At 46.3% G+C, this 24,764-nt stretch overlaps 1 protein-coding gene across 1 annotated transcript in view; it reads right to left on the minus strand.

Annotated features, from left to right (window-relative positions):
* KCNH1 (potassium voltage-gated channel subfamily H member 1) overlaps window positions 1-18,808 on the minus strand; it is a gene marked incomplete at both ends in the record, with an annotated part of 176,237 nt that extends 157,429 nt beyond the window's left edge. Inside the window, 3 exons of the mRNA XM_080616670.1 lie at window positions 6,331-6,437; window positions 6,673-6,796; window positions 18,736-18,808. Coding sequence (XP_080472796.1) covers window positions 6,331-6,437; window positions 6,673-6,796; window positions 18,736-18,808 — 304 coding nt within the window. The remainder of the gene's footprint in view (window positions 1-6,330; window positions 6,438-6,672; window positions 6,797-18,735) is intronic.
* Window positions 18,809-24,764: the final 5,956 nt, after the last annotated feature.

Here is a 24,764-nt window from a genome sequence, read left to right on the forward strand (position 1 = left end):
CCTTACTCAACAGGGCAAGTTGCCACTGCATTACTTGATAATGTCTCAACCAAATGGTCTTCAGACAGGTATTGCCCTGAAGCTAAGCAGTCAAGCAGGATGGAAATGAAAAGGAGAAAAGCACGTCCAGTGTCTCCAACAATTCCTACATGCAGCAAATGCAGACAGCAAGCCTTCAGTTCTATAGACAGCACAGCTGACTGTTACAGTCCCCTGTTTTGGGGTTTCACCTATGCCCAGGTACTCTGTATGAGATTGTTCATCCCTGTCTCACACAGACCCAATAGTGTGTCCAATACAAAAGCAGCAAACCAGCTGATGAGGTGTGATCAGAAAGAGCTAGGCAAGCCACTATACCCACCCAGATTTAACCTACAGGCACAGAGGAGGCTGTGATATTTGACCATGCAAGAGAGAGAGCACAACTCTTCCTATAGACTCTACCTCCTAGTACGGAGAGCGTGTGCTGAATGAAAGCAAACCAACTCAGTATGTAGCTCACCACTCTGACCCAGTATTAATAGACCTTAACATACATTTCCAGCACTTTTAAAGCTGTTACCTTCATGTCTTCCACATCTGGTGCTGCTATGCTCTGACAGCTAATGCTTCTAAAGGTCAGATCTTTTCATGCTAAGATAAGGAAAACCAATTCCAGTCCCCAGAGGTGGAATTGCTATGCACAGGGGTTATCCTATGACACTGAAACAGCACAGTAGGAAAAGGTTCATCACACTCCCTTGTACCGTAGCAATGTTGAAATGGTTTACCTGATTCTGAGTTCTCTGAAGAACAGAAAGCAAGTGTGAAGAAGGGGAAGACACAGGGAATTTTTGCATTTACCCCAGATAAAATATTCAAGTATTACTACTGGGAAGTCCTACTGTTCTGTGCATGTTCAAGGAGATGGGAGCAGGTCTTCCTTGCCAACACATTTGAAGTTGACGAGATCAATGGGCATTATCAGTTTAATGAATCCAAAACACTTCGCTTTGACCCTGCTGAAGGTAGCTCAGCTCCTGCAGATGGATTTCACAGAAAAGGAGATGCAGGCATGCACGCTGTTGGACAAATATGGAGCTAGATTTCAATAGGAGGCCTAGAAAGCTACATACCACTTTTTACTCCAACGTCCTCATTCTTTCCTGCAACCATTTGGTTTAGCAAAGATTCCCATCTGCAGACACTAGAGGCACAGCATACACAAATACAGATGATTTTAAAGGGTTTTCATCAAATCAGAATGCTTTGGGTTGGAAGGGAACTTAATGATCATCCAGTTCCAACCCCTTGCCATGGGCAGGGACACCTTCCACTACAGCAGATTGCTTCAAGCCCTGTCCAATCTGGCTTTGCAGTTGGTTTTAATAAGTAAGTTAGGATAAACTGTCCTTCATGGTGGGCAATCATAGGTCTACTGCCCTGAAGGGAAATTCTACTCTCTATAAATTAGGATGGGGTTGTTTGTCTGGCTTTTAACTTCTGTAGAAAGCACTGGCCCCAAAGATAAGTGCAAGTAGATCTGCCAGATCACTATTTTGAGCTTATTTGCCATCCTTTCACATCTAAAAGCCTTCTAATACAGCACCCAGAAAAACAGGGAAGTGAAGCCCAGCCTTTGGGACTCTCACCATAATATATGTACTCAAAGAAGAACTACTGCTTATTCAAACCACTTTGCAGTTTGCAAAATCATTACTCACAGCCAACCCTTTGGTTGCTGCTATTCTACTGGCCTCGCCTGTAGAAAACCTCTGAGGAAAAGAAAAAGAAAGGAAAATAAGGTGTCACTGCACTGCTGTTGACTGTAAGCAATGGGCACGTCTTTGCTCAGACAGGGGACACCTGAAGACCCTTTGTAACTCTATGCATGTTAGTTTTGAAGAGTTCATCCCACTTCAGACATTCTTTCACTGAACCAGATCAAGTATTGTATAGAAAAGGGGTTAGATTTCAAATGGGCACACAGAAGCAAGTAATTTATATTCTTACAAAATTTACTTCAGCAATGATGGAATCAAGTGCACCTAGAAGCAGCTTGGTTTTACACTGCCTGTAACCCAAACCTCAGTTGCAGATGGAAAACCAGGCAATGGAAGCCCAAGTTTAATCCACTCAGCCATTTCACTTCATGAGGCTGACCATAATGTGTAAAAACCTAACAAATGGCTGCTGAAGTCTCATTAGAAAGTAGATGTTTAAGCTGCATCAGTTCAGCTGAGCTAAGACCAGGACTAGATACAAACTATCTTCTAATGCATTAGGCCATATCCTTCCTTGGTAGTCAATGTAACTCCACTGATTTCAGTGAGGCTTAGCAATGCTTTTTTATTTTCCCATATAAAAATAAGCAATACTTCCAGCATCACTGGACACTCACATCTAATCAAACAATAGAACTGAAGCTCTCACATGAAATTACTGTCAACCTGTCTGTTGTCATTTTGCAGTCCAGATGAAAGAAAGCTTTCACTTTGTCTCCCTCCTCCAGGTATGACAATGAATCCCCAACTGAATGCAACGGGATGGCATCAGAGCAACAATGACAAAAACCTGCTGACTGTGCACCTGTTTGCTGCAATTACTTCCAATCATCCTGAAGGAGCTCGGCATTTCTAGGAAGCAATTCTTGCAGACAACAATGATCAGCACATATCTGCTAAGAAATCAAGGAGCTATCAAATCTCTATCATGTCTTCCAGTTCTGAAAACAGGGAGGATAGTCACTACTGGATGGGAGGAGGGCTAGACAGGGAAAGGGGAAGCCGAGGTAGAGACAGGACCCATAAATGCAAACATGATGAAGGCAGGAAAATTGCAACACTTTTCTGAATACTACAGCCTCTGTTGCTTCTAGAGCTGATGCTATGAACTGCAATGAAGCCCGTGGATATACGGTACCTAGCAATATCTGGATGGGGTATTCTTACAGAATCACTGACTCAACTGGGCTGGAAAGGCGCTTTCAGCTCATCCAGTCCAACCGTTCCCCAGCACTGCCAAGGCCACCACTGACCCATGGCACTGAGGCCTCGTCTCCACGGGGTGTGAACACTTGCAGGGACGGTGCCTGCAGCCCTGCCCTGGGCAGCCTGTTCCAATGCCTGAGCACCCTCTGGGGAAGGAATTGTTCCTCAGCTCCATCTAAACCTGCCCTGGTGCAGCTTGAGGCCGTTTCCTCTTGTCCCATCCCTTGTTCCTTGGGAGCAGAGCCCAGCCCCTCCTGGCTCCATCCTCCTGTCAGGCAGTTGTAGGGAGCGATCAGGTGCCCCCTGAGCCTTCTCTTCTCCAGACTGAACCCCTCAGGTCCCTCAGCCGTTCCCCATCGCACTTGTGCTTCAACAAGCAATCAAATAAATACTAGCACTGAGTCACCACCATGGAGAGTGCTGTGTCAAAACAAAGCAGCCTATCACTTCTAGTGGCATTATTAAATATCTTGATCTATTGTTGACGTGTCTAGTGTAAGATGAGGCCATACTTGTCACTCAGAGAGAGAGACGACTGCTGCTCATAAAGATATCAGATGAAGATTGACCTGCCCTAGCAAAATCATAGTTAACTTGAAACTCCTGCTTTGTTTTCCTTTTTTCCCCCAAAAAAGGGTAGAGATTGTGTTGTTAAAGAGCCAGAAGTATACTAAATATTCAGGCTGTGGAGAATGTACCACTTGAACAACAGAACAATGAAAGAAAAACTTGCTATTTATCATGACTGCTACTTTATAGGGATGGAGTGGACAGGTAAAGAACAACAAAAATCTACTTCCTGTCTAATATGATGACTAATTTGAAGAAGAAAAATAAAGTGAGGGAAGAATAGAGAGACAGAAAAAACAGAAACAAAGAGCAGGAAAAAAGATGTCCCTTCCAAAACCTTCAAACTGAGAGCAGGTTAAAATCAATCATGTTCCTTGCCCGAACAGGCAACTGCCATAGTTGCAGGCAGAGGTAAGGTGATCACAAAGGCAAGACCCACAGCCCAGTGTGATAAACAAGACAGTGGTTTTCTATGATGTGTCTGATTCTGAGAAAAAGCTTTGATTCAACCCTGTTTGGTACAACTGTAGTGTTACTAGTTTCTGTAACAGTAGTTAATGTACTTCTAAAGCTCCAGATCTAACAAACATGAAAAGCACTGTGTTTTGTTAAACTTGGGAAAGCACAGAGCTTGCTTTTGTTTCCCATGCCTGTGACCCTCTGCATACAGCAGAACCATCGCAGCTTTGCTTTTTGGCCTGTCACACAACACAGCTTCTGCACAGCTGGACTTTGTTCCGGACCACCTCTCCTCAGGGAAGTGCACAGCAGGGCAGGAAACATTCCTCACTCCACAGTTACCTTGCTTTAATTCTGCATGAAAGACGGAGAAGCCCCAGGCTGCACCACAGACCATATGCTGCAGCAATGACAGAAGAGTAGCTGCATAGCTTCTTGGTGCCAAATCACTGGTAACTAAGGGAGAATTCCAGACCTTGCTAGATGTCCTGACTGCAGCTTATTTACTTAGCTTTGGATGCATACATGTGAGCTGCATATGGTCCCTACGGCCACTGACTGAGCTAGGAACAGAAATCAGCTTTAGGAAACAGGTAAGCACTCGAGGCAGGTAACACTAGAAGGAACGAAACACAAAGTAAAGCCATTCAGATTGCACATACAGCTTGTCAAATGAGTTGGACCAGCAGAGCTACGCTCCAGAAGAGCCCTAAGCATTGGCACTATGTCAGAGGTCATGAAGCTTTGAGGCTAAAAAGAGAATAAAAAGACTAGAAGAGAGATGAAGCACAAATCCACACATCAGCAATAGCACACACGAGTATTATCTTTCAGGTTTTGTGAATGGCCTGTGGTTCTCTCAAACTCCATCAGTACGAGCTGGTGATTCAACAGAAATACCCATGCTTCTCACACCAGACAGACTGGAAAACCTTTCTGCAGAAAACTGGGTCTAAGAGGTAACAAAACAGCAATGAGGTTTACTGTCACGTATTATATCATAGCAGTTTATGTCACATTTTGTGGTTAAATTTCCCCATGCCCACTAATGAAGAACTGATCAAATTGGTGATCGCAGCTGCAATGGGAAGGAGCTGCTAGATGGATGCCTCTGCAAGATATCCTCCCCTGGACACGGACACTACCAGTCCATGATTAGAAGGCAAAATTAAGAGCAAACTAAGCTGCAGAATACAGACTTTCAACTTAACATTCAGTCACACTTAAGACTTCAGTGTATTTACACTTCAGGTGACATTAAGCAGATGAAAATAACTGTGCCACGACACAGTTCATACTAGATGGGGCAACAAGATTTGGGCAGTTAGTTCATAGAATCATAGAATCAGCTGGGCTGGAAAAGCCCTTTAAGCTCATCCAGTCCAACCATTCCCCAGCACTGCCAAGGCCACCACTGACCCATGGCACTGAGGCCTCATCTCCACGGGGTGTGAACACTCGCAGGGACAGTGACTGCAGCCCTGCCCTGGGCAGCCTGTTCCAATGCCTGAGCACCCTCTGGGGAAGGAATTGTTCCTCAGCTCCATCTAAACCTGCCCTGGTGCAGCTTGAGGCCGGTTCCTCTTGTCCCATCCCTTGTTCCTTGGGAGCAGAGCCCAGCCCCTCCTGGCTCCATCCTCCTCTCAGGCAGTTGTAGGGAGCGATCAGGTCCCCCCTGAGCCTTCTCTTCTCCAGACTGAACCCCCCAGGTCCCTCAGCCCTTCCCCATCACACTGTGCTCCAGGCCCTGCACCAGCTCCACTGCCCTGCTCTGGCCCCTCAATGTCTCTCAGTATCTTCCTTCAGCTGCTGACACATGCAGTTACAGACTGAAAGTCTTAGGAAAAAAAAATCATATCCCAATTAAGGAATATTTTTGTCCAAAACAAGAGATAGTCTCATCTGAAAACATCAGAAGTTGTTCAGCTTCTAGAACAAAAGATGGGTTCTTTTTATTCCAAAACTGTATCTAAATACTAGCTTTGCTAAATCAAACTTTAAAATATTGAAAAGTGTGTTGTCTGTAAGGGAAACCAAGCTTGTGCATTATCACTGCTGACGGAGTCTTGAGTGCTGTCTTAAAGCATCTCACACAAACTGCACTAAACGTCAGAACAAATTAGAAAGCTTCATCTGCCTCCCTGAGTGACTTTCATCCCTAACGTTCTCATTTCTTTCTCATCTCTACCAGATCAACTGGTACAACTGGGGCTTATTTAGCCCTAGATAAAGCACAGTCCTCCAGGCTGACAGACCTGCCCTTGCAGTTTACACTCTGATCTACAACAACTTTACACACCGATGTTAACAAACAAACCAATCAAGTACTTACTGTTCTTCTTGTACATCAGGATTTCAAAGGAGTTCATCTCATAGTTCTCAAATGTTTGCCGGACCTTGTCAATTGTATCTTTGTCTGTCAGCTCTCCATACATAAAACTGCAAATAAAGTAGGAAATTCAAGTCATACAGTAGACAAAGACACTTCACAGTGTGAAAAGAACCTATTTAGAAATAGCTCTTCTTCGATTTTGTTTCACCTGGAAAGCATATTTGACAGATGCAGCCCCGGGAGATAAAAGACAAAACTGGAATAAGCAGATTACTGCTCTCCTCAAGCAAGAAGCACAACACTACAAGATATTCACCAGCAAATAAATCTGTTCTCAAATACCTGCAGGTGCTGCTTTTTTGCATAACTTCTGCTCTGTGGTATCCTGATAGCTTGCAAAATCCATCATTGCTGTAGACAATGGGCCAATCCACTATCTGGGCATTGCCCAAGACAAAATTAGTATCTGTTTGAAAGAGCACATCAGTTAGACATTAGACAAGGCTATGGTTGCATTAGAGGAAACACTCATTTCAGAACACATTCCCCATAGCTTCAGTCCCTGGACAGTTTTTCCCACATACTATTCCCACTGCATTCAACGGGATTATTCCCTGTTTTAAGTATATTAATTACTCACACAAAGCTCAAGAGGATGAGTTTATACAAATGAAACAGAGAACTGGCTAAGCAGGTAAAATTCACCTCAACTGAGGACAGATTCACCAAACTGTTCCCCTCTGTGCCCCAAGCACTGACCCACCATGACACTCAGTTTGAATGCGAAGCCTCTTATATGCAGCCAAAGCAGCGCATGATCAGTATTTCTCCTCCCTGAATGTCAGCACAGTGGCTCCTTTCAGCATCACCTTCACTGCTGGCCACACAAGCTGCAATACTTCTTGTAGGGCACAGCACTTCAGACTGGACACCAGAGAGCTGGGGTTAGCACTGACACCAGTAGGAGGTACTTAATGCTTGCTGTACAAGCCAGAAGGAGCTTCAGCCAGTAAGACACAAACCTGAGCAGGATTCTCACCAGATCTCTGTGTGTGCTATCCTTTTTCTGACTGCCGTCTCATTCAGAGCATGAACATACCCACTGTGGGACCCAGACCTTGCTTTTCTCTGCTGCTTTGCCTCTTGTGCAGTGAACTAACTAGACCTGTGCCAACACAGACAGCAGTGCTGCTGCCTGGGCACTGGCAAGCAGGAGGAGATGGTGGCTCCTTTCACAGCTGCCAAGATCCCATTGGCTTTGAAAGAAAAGCTACAAGGCCACATGAGATCAAGTCATGGAAAGCCTTTACTTTTCAGGATCTACCCCCAACTGCTCAAACACAGCCATCATTAAAGCCTCCTGCAACCAAGAGACACAAGCAAGGCATTTTACTTGTTCATTGCAAGGAGTTTTGCTTATTTTAACTTCTCCTTTCAAAATCTTTCGTCCCGTTGCAAACTTCAAGTGAGTTTAAATAAAACATTCCGGTAGCTATCTAAATCCATTGCCCAACCCCATCAGCATGATTAAGTGTATCTTTATACGCTCTTTAGAATGATATACACCAGGAGTGTAACTTGGGGACGCTTTAACTGCTTTGATTGCCACAGACCCTTTGAAATACTGCGGGTTCTGCTTGGTTGAAGCACTTTGTGCCAAAAACAATACGTGTCTTTTACCCCTTCCTGTGAGTAAGTAAGCCCAGCCATTTCTCACTGCTAAAGCAAGTGCTTTTGAGTGCCTGTTATAAACACTGCCTCGTACTGTGTTGGTTGGGATATTTTTACATTTTCATCAGGAAGTACAAAAAACTGACAAAAAAAGCATGCAAATACAAACGTTAGGCCAGGGCCTGCCCTGCTGTGAATTGTGCTATTTCAGGCACACGTTTCTTCTCACCATCTCCCCATCTCAAAAGATAACTTTCCCTTCTTCCACTGCCTCATGAGCTCCTTGAAGAGCTTATAGGATCATAGAATCCCAGACTGGCTTGGGTTGGAACGGGCCTTAAAGCTCATCCAGTCCCAACCCCCTGCCAAGGGCAGGGACACCTTCCACTAGAGCAGCTTGCTCCAAGCCCCATCCAACCTGGCCCATTCCCAGGAGCCAGCACCACAACCCTGACTCATCTTTGGGCTTGCTTCTCCAGCTTCACATTGCCAAAAAGGTGCCCTGCATTCCAGGCCAGCAAAGAGGTTTCCAACCCACCAGCCTCTGTCAGCTTGCCTGTTAGGTTCCCAGGTTCCTGCTTTTGCTGCAGGGAAGAGGTGATCTGCACTGATGGTTTCCAAACCTCCTATACCCATTTTGGGGGTTTTTTCAACTTGCTATGGCCTAACATTCCACGGAGTCAGAGTCCCAGCACCTGCAAAAAGGTTCTTTGGAGACAAATAGGAATGTCTCTCCAGTTACTCCTCTTCCCAGATCTCTTTAAAGACAAAACAAGGACAGAACAGTGGTTCCGTGCCTATATGGAGAATACACCTGTCTTTCTTCATAAAGGATGTCTTGAACAATGGTGTTTTGCCTGTGTGAACACTGGCAAGACACAGCATAAAATAAAGACTCCCACTTACAACTCCCCTGCCTAGTTTATTCTGACAGATAACCCGGAGGTAAAAGGGCTGTTCTCATTGTTATCGTTTACATTCAATTGCATTGACGTCCCTGACAGCGTGCTGCTTGAAGACAGCTCATAATCTGTTAAACAACTGTTCCTAACATAAGAAAATACTAAATAACATCCACGGAGGCAAATATTGCCTCTCCATCTGCAGGGACACAGGGTCCCAGAAGCCAGGAAACAGCTGTGGCTTTGTTGCACAACAAGCACGAGGGATGCTCTAGTGACCTCTTTGAGCATCGCAGGCAAAAGCCTCTTGGGGACTCACAACTGGGTCAACAAGGCCAGGAAAGGAGTTGGTCAGAGGAGGACCATGAAGAAAGCCACTGCTAAATTCTCTCCAGAGACACGTGATAGCTGCAGTACTCAAACTGTTTAGTAACTGGAGGCACCTCTTTGAAAGGACTCAAAGGACTCCCTTACCAGGAAATCAATCCCTATCACAGTTTCAATTGGGTTAGCGGTATTGCCTTGTCCAAGGAGAAGCTGTAAGCATCACTGGCCCTTCCTATCAGCTCCAAGGAGAACTGAGCTAGGAACTGGGTGGGCTCATGCAAAAGACCTTGCGCTGCATTTGGCACAGTCTGAGCAAGACCATTGGGAGGAACAGAAATACGGCAGAAGCACAGCACAGAGCACATCGCGCTGCAGAAACACAAGTAAGAACTGCTGCACCTCAAAAGCAGCACGACGACTTGCGTGCGTAGGGTGGACTTCCGCGATGAGCTTCAGTCTGGAGTGCCGCTGACTTTGTGAAATGCCTCACTCCGTATTTTCTAGCTTGCGTTTTCCACAAGTGAGTTCTGTTCACTGCAGCGTATCCACATGTCAGCCCCACTTTGGATTATCACTTTAAACTAGACACGGCTGCTTTAAAGCAACGAGGAAAAAAACCATTTTAACTCCTTCCAAAACGTAAGGATGGATTTTGCTCAGTCACTGAAACCAATACTTTCCTCCACTGACAGAATACACCATCACAGAAGAACCATAAAAGGCCTTTCCAAATATCAGGGATCCTTTAACAACAGTGACAGCAAGTCTCTAGCACACCTCGCTGCACCGAAATTATCCTATCTACTGCGACCTGTTATTAGATAGAGTGCTTTGTTAAACCAAAACTGCCCATTAGCTCAAACCCCTAAAATGGCTGAGATACAGACACGTATCCCATCAGGACTGACTGAGAAGACGTCACCTCCTTGCAAGGACACTGAGCAAGGTCCTGAAAGGCTGCCTCCCTACCACTGCTCTGCGCTGCTGCACATACACACCCATAGCATCTCACCCCTTCCTTTAAGGGGGCTTCCCTGGCCCTTCACTGGTGCATGGCCCCTCTTCTCAGACACACCCTGACGAAGGTCAGAGACCAGCCTGATGCCTGACACATTCCCACAGCACTGCCAGCCGCATTCCCACATTGCTGCCTGCACAAAGGAAGCACAGAGAGGTGACCAAGAGGAAACCTCTGCTTGTCGAGTTGTAGCACAGACCTTCCAACCAAGGCTGGTGCCCACTATGGTTTCACATACATATGTGGGTCTGTCAAAGCCCCCACAAGTGTGCTCAGGTTGGCACAGTGCACAAACGTAATCTGAATATGTACATATTTTCCCCACAGTCATCACACAAACACAAAACTCAACAGATGTGCTCCTAATTTATTCCCCTCTTAGTGAAAGGCGAATAAATCTGTACATCCTTAGTATTAAAATTGTACATCCTTAAGATCAAGGCCGAATTATTTTAAGCTGCAGCCTCACTCAAATACAAAACAATGTATTGTAAAACCCTACAGATACGTTCTTTTGGGCTTATATGGCAGAAATACCTGCTCCTCACCACCAGTCTCCAACACAACAGAAACTGCCCTTCTCATTCCAGACCACAGCCTTCATCACATTGGGTGAGGACATAACCCTGGTTATTGGCACCAGCATGTCTTTGCATCATGTCTCAAGCTCCTCCATGGATCTTCAGTACAGCAAACCTAGATCTTTAGCACGACAAAGCACAAACCACTACTACAGCAGAACTAAATGTTTAGTAAATGGGTTTCTCACCCTACCTGTGATCCCTGCAGACAGGAGTGGGGGTACAGCCTCCTTAGCTACTGTTCCTTAGCTGGGCATAAAGCACCAGAGATGCTACAACCAGTATGAGAAACATGCAGCAGGCATCAAATCTTGTGCAACTGCCGTATGATTAAAGACTGTATTGAAGAACAAGGGACAGATGAGTTTATAAACAATCCTGGTATTTACAAACTTGTGACTGCACCACAAGTAGCATCGTTTGGATACGGGGGGGAAAGAGATGGTTTCATTTCTCTTAAGGAACACAATGCATGGAAATAGCCTGTTATTTCTAAGTAGGCCTGTCAAAGTTGCTACAGTCACACAGCTTGTATCATGCTTTTGCTTTAGCACTTTGCAAAAGCCAGGTATGTATGAATTATTGCTCATGTTTAATCCTAGCTTTGGAACCAGTTAAACAGAAGCAGTTAGTCACACTGATTACATTGTTCAAATGGAGCTCCTGAGATCAAAATACGGCCCTAAATCAGTACAATAAGTCAAACTGAATTTCAAGTACCTATTCAATCCTTTCTTTGCATATATGGGATTCAAGGCTCACAATTAGGGGAGAAAAGACACCAACCACATTTTCACCCTAACAGAAGTCCTGTAACTGGATTCAAAGCAAGCACAGAGCTGCTCAAAGGGCTGAAAGTCTATTTGTATGGTAGAATAAAAGTAATCCGACAAAATTCTGCTCTTCCACCCACATTCTCCTGTAAAAGTCAAGTGTTACACAGATACCCACATCTGCTCAGTAGCTCCTTGTACTCATTCCTAGAGTGGGAGTGCATCAATGTTTAAATATCCCATTGAACAATTTGATCTCTCTATAGAATAATCATAAATTGGGCTCAAAATTGTACATCCTTAATATAGAGACCAAATTATTTTAAGCTGTAGGCTCACCCTAATACGAAACAATGCGTTATAAACCCCTATCGATAGGTTACCGAAGTTTCATATAACTATTTGTTTTGCAGAAACAAAAATGGATTTCAAAGCTCCTCAGCTGCTCCAGAATGAACCCAAGCCACTAACTGCAGGCGCTTCTTGCCTTACTCAAACATGAGTTACACTGTCATGTGCACTCCAGCACACAGTACAAGTACAGGCTGAAAAGAACTATTAAAATATGTATTTCATCATACTCACCACAAACAACAAAAGAGACACCAACTAAAACAACAACTTCCCAGTGACTCAGTTTGAATCATTACAGAAAATGAATGCTAATTTCGGGCAGCAGTATGGATAAAAACTACTGGTTCCATCTCAACGTTTGTTACTTTGCATTGTTAGAGCAAATATTTCACAGTAGGCCCCTGCCACGAGAGGAGTCTGAATGGACCAGAATACATCCCTCCAACACGAGGAGCTGGAAAAGCCTCAGAATTAGCTGCGTTTTCTTAAAAGAGAAAACAAATTAGTGCCGAATGGAACAAGAAGAGCTGAAATTGAAAGTGCACTGAAGCTGTCTCATGTACTTTATGCATAGCGTCACTCTTGGTCTACCCCTGAAGCACTGTCTCTGCTGAGAAACTGCTTTTTTTAAGAGGACGTTCAGGCAAACGTGACGTCAGGATGAGATAATTTCGAGACATTAGACTGTTCATCAGTTGTAAGAGTCACACAGTGCATCATTCTTAACAAAGAATGAAAACCCTGCTCAGCAGCGAGACTTCACCGTGTAACTGGTCAGCTTCCCCCCTCCCATCTGATCTTAAAAGAAAAAGCATGGTTTAGCTGCACTGATGACATGGGTCTTCCCCCAGTTTCAAGAAGCCATTTGATTTACTGATTATAGCTACAGCCATCAAAAGCCTTAAAAGCACTTGACAAGACCTAACTCCCTGTTCACTTTTAGCTGTATGAGATACGAAAATGCATTAACAAATTCTCCAATGAATGGGTTTCATTAAGATTTGTTTTACAATCTTGTTCTAGGATTTAATGCAGAAATGGATTGATGCGATGAATGATCACAGTAGAACTTCTTGAGCTTTCAGAACATTAATTTTGAAGCACATTATCCATCATCTCTGTGTTGTGCTTTTTATTTTACTTGCTATCTATAAAAGTCATTTTAAGGGAATCAGGTCACACATTTCTAAATGCATAAAGATGCACAGACAAAACGAGAAGCTTCTGGCCTTGTAAAAGCCAGCAAAAAACCCTTTTATATTCAACTCAAGCAATAATGACCAAAAAAAAAATGTTTACAGCAAGAAGGTATTTTGATGTACTCATCAACTGTATAAAAATAAAGGCATCTCCACAGTTGTTAACTTAGAAAAGGAAGATCGGGAAGAAACAAAACCCTTTCCTTTGTTCCATTCTCAATTTGGGAATATGACCTTAACACAGCACCTACAAGAGTGGTTTTTGAAGTTCTGCTGCTTTTAGGGCGAAATGTCTTGTTTTAGTCAGTGCCAAGAGACTTCACCTTATGGATTTACTCAGCCAAAAGTGATTTTACCAGAACCCACTAACCTGGGTCTTGCCTGATTAGACAGAAGCAGGGTACAGACTTAGGTTCAACCAACGGATGCCAGATTTGTGGAAGATAACATCTGCTTTGCCTTGCACAGGGCAAGCCATAGTAATGGCAAGAGAAACAGCTGTCTTCAGCTAAAGGCACTCTATGCTATAACACAATCTTACTACTGCAGTTTTCCATGCACCTTTTACAAGCTGTGACTCTGGCAAAGAGCCTTCCACACAAGGGAAGAGAAGCATGCTACAGCCCAGACCCCTCTATTCCATCACTTTGGGCGTTTTTTGTGCTGAAATTAACCCACTGAAGTCCAGAGGGTGGATGAGACTGGCAGCACGGAACAGAAAACCTCCTGCAGACCTGCTACAGCCTTCCAAGTCAGCCCATTGGGAGCTTGAAGAACTAGGATAGCTTAACCCAGACACTGCACCTCATCAGGAATACCTCAATATTGCTCTTCTCTGTGCACAGTTAGCTTGGTCCTTTGTAGTCACTAAAATGCATTTCCCCATCCAAGAGAACCTCACTAGATCACACTGTAATTTACCTGCAACACAAGGATTCTGAGCTCATCCTCCGCAAATAATCAATTTTGCTCACTGTTTCTTGAAGATTCATTGAAAATTATGGAAATCTATGAACTTTCAAGAAACCACACACATTCTATCAAAAAGAAACAGAACGTATATTCCACCCCAAAACCATGCTTGCTAATTTCAATGAAAACAGTCCTGTTCTCAGTATAAAAAACACTTTCTTGATGTCTAATGCTATCTACCAAAAGTGCTGCAGTAGTATGAGGCAACCCAGCAATGCCTAGGACCCTTGGCACACCACATTCAAAGGAGTGATGCAGAGCCTGTCGTGTTCATACATGTTCCACACCAACATATAATCATAGAATCATAGAATGGTTTGGGCTGCAAACGAACTTAAGCTCATCCAGTCCCAACCCCTGCCACGGGCAGGGACACCTTCCACTGGAGCAGCTTGCTTCAAGCCCCTGTGTCCAACCTGGCCTTGAACACTGCCAGGGATGGGGCAGCCACAGCTTCTCTGGGCACCCTGGGCCAGCGCCTCAGCACCCTCACAGGGAAGAGCTTCTGCCTTAGATCTAACCTGAACTTGCCCTCTTTCAGTTTGAACCCATCACCCCTTGTCCTATCGCTGCAGTCCCTGATGAAGAGTCCTTCTCCATAACAGCTCTGAAAGCAATTAGACCCACAGCACTTCAGACAGTAAGCCCTGCCTCTGGGGAACCATGCCTGTACTGCTTCTCGACCCAAAGCACATCAGCTGTGGCCCGGTTTGTGTCTCTACCCCATGCTGCTCACTGCTCTGGGTTCTGAAGGGAAGGCAGGCTGGGCCAGGCTGCAGCAGTCAGGTTAAGGCTCCTTTGCAAACATTTCATTTAAATGAACATGTTATTCAAGTGCAACAGAATGAAAACAAAACTTGGGTTAGGTCTTCATTCTCTGTTAGTTTCCTCTGCATTTCCCTTTAGCCAAACACAAAAGCAGGCTTTCCAGTTTCGGAGCTGTTTATACTAGAGCTTATTTCTCCTCTAGGTCTGAGGCAATGGTACAAGGTTAGCACGCCCATGTTGGAGAATGTTTATTGTGCTGGGACTTTATAGTCTCCAATGTAATGCAATAAACCACGGAAATGTCTGTTATTCTCAGGATTTGGGTCCAAAGGTGCTTTTCCTTAATCTCTACAGCAAACTCGCTGCATTCTCCATCAAAGGGTGCAGGTTTGCTTTCATACCTGATGCCTCCTCACTATGTTCCCAGGAGATTTAGTAAGAGCAGAACTAAATTCACACAAGCCTTATGCCCTCTGCCCTCCCCTTCTTTCAACCTCCTTGTTTTGTCCATAAATCAGAGACGCATCTGTAACTTCCAACGCAATCCCAACACCATGTAAACACAGGGCTTGCTTTTGCCATCCTTATATGTGCGCAATTTCACGTACCTCAGTGAGAATTGTGACCAAGGGCTGCAGAATCCAGCTGCCATTTACAAACACTGACAAGTAATTCTGGCCCCAAATTATTGATAAAGCATTGGAATATCACAAAGAATCCATATTCTCTGGAATACACTGCACCATTTGAACCAGACGCCTTGGCCATCCACCAAGATTATAACTGTTACCGTTACAGTGCTTGTACACTGTGGGTGTATTACATTACCCAAGAAAAACATTAATATCACATTAGCAGTAACCATCAGGGGCTAGTGATTCTTTATATACTGCACAGTTTTACAGCATAGGGCTCATTTTCTGTCCCACTGGGTGTTCTGGTCTTTAAATATTTCAATGCTTCAAACAGATCTTTGTCAGCCAAGTACTACGTGCAACATTTAATTTTCTAGCCCTATATAGCCAGTATAGAAACACAGCTTTTAAACACGAAGTACGAGACAAGCAGGATTATTGTGTCCTTTGTTTCAACGAGGAAAGAGCCTTAAGTTCACACTTCATCCAAAAGGTCTTCTCGTGAGAAGAGATCACAGAGGAAAGATGAGGTCCACAGGTCTAGGCAGATAGCACACACAGGAAAGAATGTATCAGGTGTCATCTTAAGTCATCCCATCCCAGGATGGGCTGAGAAGTTCTCAATTCCTTCTTTACTCCAGTGTGGTGAAGGAATACTGTGCTGCTTCCAACACTGGCATAGCTCTTCTGGCTGGCATCTAGCGCATAGAATTAACCAGGTTGGAAAAGACCTATAAGATGACCAGGTCAACCATTCCCCAGCATTGCCAAGACCACCACTAACCCATGGCACTGGTGTGTGAACACCTCCAGCATGAGAACCTGTCTCAGTTGATTTGCAAGCTAAGAAGCAGTTCTCCTCCCCAATAACTCTAAATAAGATAATTCAGACCAAAAGAGTTTGAGGCAAACCTTACTACAGATGGTGTGATATAAACCTGAGCAAAACACTAACCCTAAGGGAAAGCCCCTGAATTCACATGCCTATGTACACTGCTATTACCTTTAGCCATTGAGCGTGCACCCGCTTCCCAGACACACAACTAATATGAAAGGCTGTCCAAAGAATTCCTTGTTAAAGTACTGGTTAAAAACCGGTATAATTAGTGCTGTCCTTAGAGCAGTGCTTCCAAAAGTGCTTGCATGCCAATTACTGTGATGCTACTATACGGCCTCTTTCACTAACACACCTGCCCCAGACTATAACACATGATCATGTTTTCCTCAGTTCACCTGACTGTGGGTGCGTGCCCTATACAAGTACCTTTAAGTAAAGCACTTCTTCAGTACCTATTTCTGTTCAATGACCAAACTCCTTTCCAAGGGAACTCTCCCCAAATTAGGAACATTCCTGTACCTGCATCAACTCAGTATCTGTTGGCACTACTGAACTTGCTTGCAGGTGCCAGCAAATACAGCTTGACAACAAGCTTGAGGTCTATTTGGCAAATCCCAAATGGCCTAAATAGCTTCACTGTGGGTCACGGTACTACCCAGTCAACTGAAACCAAGAAAGGGGAGCCAAACCTCAAGCTTTATGGGCCCATTTAAGCACTCATCCTGTGGGCATCCCAAATCATCTCAAAGGCCAAGGAGGCGTGCCAAGGTGAGACAGGCAACAAGGAACCAGCATGTGTCCATACTGCCAGCAGAGCCAAGCCTGCCAGGAGAGAAAGGAGACACTCCTTGTCTGCTGACAGACACCGGGGTTAGAGGAGGCTGTGATGGTCCCACGTTAGAACTGATTCATGCAGCGTCCGTCTGTGACGGCATCACATTTACAGCAAAGCTGGATGGGGTCCAGCAAAAACTAGAAGGCACATTACAGAAGAAATGGGCTTCGAGACCTGAGTCACTTCCCCGAGCTCCTCCTCATACGTCTGAACTGTGCAAGCTTCATCTAAAACTTGTCTTGATTACAGCCCTCAGGACTGGCTGAGCATTTGGAAATGGAGTGCTGTCATCTTACCTCCGCTGTCTAGCACCACGCTCTGCTATGACACCTTCTTAATAACGGGGGAAGAGAGGCAGAAGCAGAGCACAGCTTCTGCTGCATGATTCCCGGCCCCCCCTCCCCCCAAACTGATTTATTGCATCAAGGTTTTGGCACTGAAAGTCCAAAGAGAAAATTGGGTTTTAATGAAGAAAATAATCTACAAAGCGGAGCCAGTTTTGTGAAGAGCCTCGGATAACTGGTGTTGGGAGATTAGAGAAGCAGCCTGCAGGTGATGAAATGTAAGGTTTCATTTGCTAGGAAATAAGGACAAGATTCACTGAACAGCAAGTTTCTGTTCAGGAATGCATCTTCCAACTCCTTCCCTTCTATAGGAAAGTTGCAGAGAGAAGCAACTTCTGAAGAGCCCCACAACTTGATGTCAAAACATGGTCCTAGCAAAGGCTACGTCTCCAATAATGCTTCAATTAAAAGAGCACACAACTGACAATCATGCTTTGGATAATTCGAGTTTTCAGCTCTTTGCCTTCGCATAATAAAGTGACTCTATTTTTAGTTAATTAACTCGTCTTCAACAGGAGCTCGATCCTGCACGTTCTCAATCCCACCACAAGTTCTTAATCCCTCCAGTAACACCACTGAAGTCAACAGAACCATCAGAAAAGACAGAACTCGGGTTCAGAGCTTTAAAAAGCAACGCACACGCCTAGGTTTGAACCAGTACACAGATGCTCGCACAGTCGCAGGCTTACTGAGGGAGCAGCTTTCGGTAACTCCCTAAGTGAAAGAATCTGGATATCATTAATGCATATTTGCATGCAATTGTGAAATTCGAGGCATTTTCCACTCCACAGTCTTCCGAGAGAGACCCGATCGCAGTACGCTGGGAAGCATAAACGAATAGACGAGGGTCTGCCCTCAGCCCTCGCAATGCCAAAGCCTCCCCTCGCTCAGGACCAACCCGGCCGGTGTCCCCGCGCCCGGCTCTCCCTTCCCAGGGACCATCTTGGCTGCCGCAGCCCCCGCCGAGCTCCGGACCCCGCGGACGCCCGAGCGCCGAAGCCGCGCCATGCGCCCCGCGCTACCCCGGCCCCGCCGTGCGGGCGCACCTGCAGCCGGAGCCGCGCTGCCTTGCCCGGGGCGCTCCGCGGGACTACGGGCGGCACCGGCTCCCGGGTGCACCGCTCCGCGCCCCCCCCCCCGCCCCCGAGGTAAAGCTGAGCGGGCTGCTCCGCGCCGCTGCGCGCTCACCGTTAGACCTGCGCACGATGTTCTCCAGGAAGGTGTTCTGCGGCGCCACCAGCCCTCGCCGTCCCCCGGCCATAGTCGCTGTGCGGGAGCGCGGCGCGGAGGCTCCGCTCAGGGCCGCGCCGCGCCGCTGCCCGCCCGCCCCGCACGCTTCATGGCCCCGCCGGGACCGGCACGGCTGTGCGGCACCAGCCCCGCGCCGCCTCCCGCGCACCGCACCGCGCCGCGCCGCCTCCTGCCGGCCGCGGCCGAGCCGCAACGCCGGTGCTGCAGCGCCACCGTCTGGGCGCGGCGCGGCACAGCGCGACCCTCGCTAAGGGGAGCCCGGCCGAGCCGCGCAGCCCACGGGGGATCCGGAGCCCTCCCCGACACCGGTCACGGCTGCAGCCCCGGGGGAAGCGCCTTGGAGCGGCTGGATGCGGGGTGTCCTGAGGGCCTCGGCCCGTCGCGACGCCCTCGACACCCGCTCTGAAGCGGCTGAGGCCCCCGGAGCGCTTTAAAAGCCCTCACAAACCCGAGGCAGCAGCTTTCCGACGCGCAACACCGGAGACTCCAGTTTCAGCCCCGGCAGGTGTTTCCCATCCTCCTGTGATGATTCCCTTTGGAAGGCTACTCGGTATTATGTGGCCCAACTGAGTAACAGCTGAAGCGGTGCGATAAACTATTTAAACATAACCTCTGACAGGCGTTAAAGTCGTTGAAACACTTGATTTAGGGCAGTTTCCCAATCAAGGATCAAACAACTTTGCTCCTTTCCCCTTAACAATCTATCAATGAGTGGAAAATACTCACATCCTGTTAACATCCTGTTAACACAGCAGGCAGGCTTTCTGGCTGGCGTTGACAGAGCCTTGGGTGGCATGGTTTAGTGTGAGGTGTCCCTGCCCATGGCAGGGGGGTTGGAACTTGATGATCTTAAGGTCCTTTCCAACCCTAACTATTCTGTGATTCTATGACATTCACTCGCTGCAATGCCTCATGCAGAGCAGCACCGTGAGGCCCCGCAGCTCAGCATGTATTAAGATGTGAGCACGTTTCCACCTGGGAAAAGCCATTTCTCACAAAACCAGCAAACGGAGTACGGCGAAGATGATGATCGGTGTCACCGGGGCTTCTGAAGCCTTAGCGCTGCTCCCACAGAACTCTGGCACGGTCCAGCTTGCTCTCTCCCGGGTGAGACTGGAGCCTCAGCACGGCCACATGCACCACTTGATCCAGCCATGCACCACGGGCTGCCGTGGCGATGCACGTGCTGCTATGAACTCCCATCTTGCTGCCTCCGACCTCCCATCTCCCACAGCAAGGTTTAAGTGGAAGGATGTGCGCTGCACACTGGGGAGAGTTGAGGGTGGAGGCAGATGATAGCTTTGCTGTGGCAGGAGCTGCAGATCCAAGTCCCAGAGCGTTCCAGTGTCAGCAGCCCCTGGAAGACTTCGCATCAGTCTTCCAATACTTTAAGGAGTCCCTCTCCACCTGGAGAGGGGCTTTGGACAGGGCCTGTAGGGACAGGACAAGGGGAATGGCTTTAACCTGCCAGAGGGGAGATTGAGATGAGCTCTTAGGCAGAAGCTCTTCCCTGTGAGGGTGCTGAGGCGCTGGCCCAGGGTGCCCAGAGAAGCTGTGGCTGCCCCATCCCTGGCAGTGTTCAAGGCCAGGTTGGACACAGGGGCTTGGAGCAAGCTGCTCTAGTGGAAGGTGTCCCTGCCCGGGGCATGGGTTGGCACTGGATGAGCTTTGAGGTCCCTTCCAACCCAAACCAGTCCGGGATTCCATAATTCTATGACTCTTAAAATGCCAGCATGGCCCAGCCCTGCTGCCAGGCACATGAAGTAGCTGTGGCACGGAAGCTGCTTTTAAACCAGTCATGAACCGTGTATCAGCCAGCCCCAGATTTTCTGCCAGAGAAAGGGTAGGGGAAAAAAGGTCAAGTACCAGAAGTTGCAAAAAAGCCACCAAATCTCCCTGAAATGCTGGTGGACCTTGAAAAATCCCATGGAAGCATTTATTTGCATCTTGACATGTCTAAGCCCGTCCCGAACAACTGCACAAAGAGCCCTGGTTATTTAGTTCCCGCTGGCTTCAGCAGTACAGGCCAAACCTGAAGAGATCTTAAACACTGCCCATTTCCCCAGTAACACTGGGACCTTTGACACAAACTTGCACAACCGTAAGGGCGAGATTCTGATAAATCTGGGATCTGGAAGACTGTTCCATTATTCCTCTAAGTCACTGTGCCAGAGGGCAAGATGCATGCATGAGATCTTCACTTCTGCCCAGCTCTGCAGGGACAGCTATGACTTGGAGGCAGCTGGCACACAGTACATGAACTTTAAAGCCTTTAAAGAAGATTTTAGTCTGAATCAGCAAGTACACACAAGCAGGAGCAAGGGGACACGGGGCAAGAGAGAAAAGCTGTAGGTTTTCCAGCAGTCTGTGTTGCATTGTGTGGTCCTGGCTCTGACTAATGTTTCACAGCATCATGCTGAATCCTACAAGCTCCACGTCAAAAGTAAGATTTTAGCTAGGCTGGGGTTCACAGCTAACCTGTAACATGGCAAATGAACTAAGGCTTATAGCAAATGGAAGATGCCGCCTTTATCTTCTACCTCTTTCAGGCTTTCTCTGCACTGCAGAATATGGCTCCTGCTGGTGATAGGAATTTTTCTCCACTGCTGCAGAGAGACACTAGGCTAGTGTTTCAGTGTGACCAGCCTGAATTTTAGACTCATTTTCTTGCCATTACCAGTAAATTTTGCAGCTGATACAAAGTTGGAAGCAAAGCCCCACTTAAAGCAAAGCACGCACATTGACTTAGATGATTACCCCTCTCCAGCTATTTGACAGGACTTATTACATAACACTTCCACCTGAAGCCAGTATAAAAGGTCATGGTTTGCTATAGAGGACACTCAGCTTTACTTTATCATGCTGCCCTTTCAGCCTGTTGTTTTGTCCTGAAAAGGGCCCTAGGTCAGGACTTGCAGCAGCACCTGGTAAGTGACCATCCCTCTGCTGCAGAGCCTTAAGCTCCACAGCCACTCTGAGCACCAGCAGCAGCTGCTGCAAAAAGGGCAGGTTTGCCTTCATCTAAGCTGTGTGCATTTGTCACCCCATTTGAATTGAAAGCCAGCCTGAAAAGAAACCCAGGGCTGGTGGTGAATGAGGAAAGGCAGCTGAGACACCTCCCTTTCTGGCAGCAACCCATATTTACGCCAAACCCAAACATGCCTGCAACTTCCAGTGTTGATACACACAAACATGTTGAAAACTCTATCATCAACAAAAGCATTCGTTCCGAGCACTGATTTGTGGGAATGTCACTGAACCTCAAAGTACCTATGAAATAAAACTGCTGGAACAGGACAGAGCTCCTTTCTTTCATCTCACAAGGCTCACTCCTGACAGATACTACTGCAACGTCCTTTAAACACTTCCTCTTCCTCAGCCATGCAGTGTCTCCAGGTGAGATTTGTAAGGTGTTGGAAGAGATTACAAGAAAGCTTTTCCTAAAACACAGTGTCCTAAGTTGTCTGGTTTTTAAAGCTAATAAAAACCTCTTTCTTCTGCAGATGCTCAAACCACCAACCCTTGTGCAAATTCCCAAATGCAGGAAAAGTTGCTGTAAGGCTCCTCTGCCTGCTCTGCTGCCTTTCACTCTGAACTTGTCTGAAGTTACACAAGACTTTTACTGTTACTCTGTCAGTTCTTCAGGACTTGTCATTTCATTATCACAGCATCAAATCAGTAAAGAAACACAGTGGTTAGGTAAGTCTCAAGATGTAATGAGTGTTATCTTGAAAAGCACTAGTTTTATCCAAGGCCTTTTTGAATTCTACCCTGTTCTGCACGCTACCTTCTGTTCTTCGTGCAAAATAAACTGTCAAAACGCAGAATTGTAACACAAAGTTGTCACAAACCACTACCAACCCTGACAACAAAAACAGCATTTGATCTTTGAGTTCCATTTGTGTACTTCCATATGGCTTTCGCTAAAGTGCCAAAATTGGTCAATGAGAAACTGAACATGAGCCGGTTTCAGTGTGCACTCACAGCCCAGAAAGCCAACTGTATCCTGGGCTGCATCAAAAGGAGCGTGACCAGCAGGTCGAAGGAGGTGATCCTGCCCCTCTACTCTGCTCTCGTGAGACCTCACTTGAAGTATTGTGTGCAGTTCTGGTGTCCTCAACATAAAAAGGACATGGAACTGTTGGAACAAGTCCAGAGGAGGCCATGAGGATGATCAGGGGCTGCAGCACCTCCCGTATGGAGACAGGCTGAGAACATTGGGGCTGTTCAGCCTGGAGAAGAGAAGCTGCGTGGAGACCTCATAGCAGCCTTCCAGTATCTGACGGGGGGCTATAGGGATGCTGGGGTGGGACTCTTCATTAGGGACTGTAGTGACAGGACAAGGGGTAATGGGTTCAAACTTAAACAGGGGAAGTTTAGACTGGCTATAAGGAAGAAATTCTTTACTGTGAGGGTGGTGAGGCACTGGAATGGGTTGCCCAGGGACGTTGTGAATGCTCCATCCTTGGTGGTGTTCAAGGCCAGACTGGACAGAGCCTCGAGTGACATGGTTTAGTGTGAGGGGTCCCTACTCATGGCAGGGGGGTTGGAACTGGATGATCTTAAGGTCCTTTCCAACCCTAACTATTCTGTGATTCTATGAAAATAAAATACATTAGTTGGTAGAAGAACAAGTTACAGAAAGTAATGCACAAGTTACTCTGCCCATACAGACACAAGGCAAAATATAAGGAAACTCTGAATTCAAACTAAAATGAAAAACAATTATATATTTTTTACATTAAAATCAAATAAAGCAGTTATTATTCTACAAACTCTTACACCCCAAAGTTTGCAGACAAGAGCCCCCATCTAAGTACACACACACATGAATACTTAGTTGTTTGTTATTAACATCATTTTTTCTCTTAGGGAGAAAGCAATGAGAAACAAAAGACAGTCCTTAAATCGGAGTTGAGATTTTAACAAGTGCACGCATGTCCATCCAAAGGAAAGAATCTGGGAAAACACCTGTGCATCTTACTGAAACTGTCCAATTTATTTCTACTCATTTTAACCAAAATGCCACAGCCATTGGCAAAGCTCAGCCTGAGGCTCCTTAAAGGTCCAATTATTTCTGCAATGCAAGATTCAGTGAAACTCCTAACTCACAGAAATCCCCAGCTGCACAGCGCTCTGCAGACCCAAGGACTGAGGAATGTTACTACTCCCAAATTGCCATGACAAGTTTGTCAAAAAAAACCAACAAAACCAAAGGCTCACAACAGAAACACCACACTTTTCCAGTGTTTTCATGGGTAATAAATATGGAAAAATAACTAAAAAATCCTATGTTCCAAATGGAGAGGGGAGAGAAGATCTCAAAACTGGTAAAGAGATTACACAGCCAGTCTTTTATTTATACATCTAACATCTGGAGTGTGAGCTAACAGGGAAGAACTGTTTCTTCTAACAGCAGCTCAAAAGGGCACAGGGAAACTCTCCCTCTTTGGACAGCATGTCCGTCTCCACTCATTTCAACCTGAGGTAGTGTGCTGTCCTTCCAGGTTTAGGAACAACATAAACCACAACACATAACCCCCCCTCCCAGACTGTGATTAGGGCATCAGCTGCTACACCATTCTCCTCACTGCAGATGCCCCTACCCAAGTCTCTTGGCTCAACCCTGCCCTGCCCTGTCTGTGGTCTCTCCCAGTCTTGGAACAGAGGCAGTGACCCACTACAGGGCTATTACTCAGAGGAGGAAAATACCCTGAACGTCTGGTTCCAGGTCTGGCAGGGGTTTTGTTACATTTTTATGGCGTACTTCAGTTGGCTTCATTTTGTCTCTGTCTGGGTCAGTGTAAACCACGGCAAAATGAAGCAACTCAGGCACAACCTGCCTGAATTTTACACACAACACAGGGGCCCCGCTAAGAAATTGTGATAACTATTTTTATTTGCATGCCCTGCCCACAATAAGCCCAGAAACCCACTGTTCAGGGTGACAGCTTTCTGTTAAGCAG

This window comes from Psittacula echo, assembly GCF_963264785.1.
Source record: "Psittacula echo genome assembly, chromosome: 4".
NCBI lineage: Eukaryota > Metazoa > Chordata > Aves > Psittaciformes > Psittacidae > Psittacula > Psittacula echo.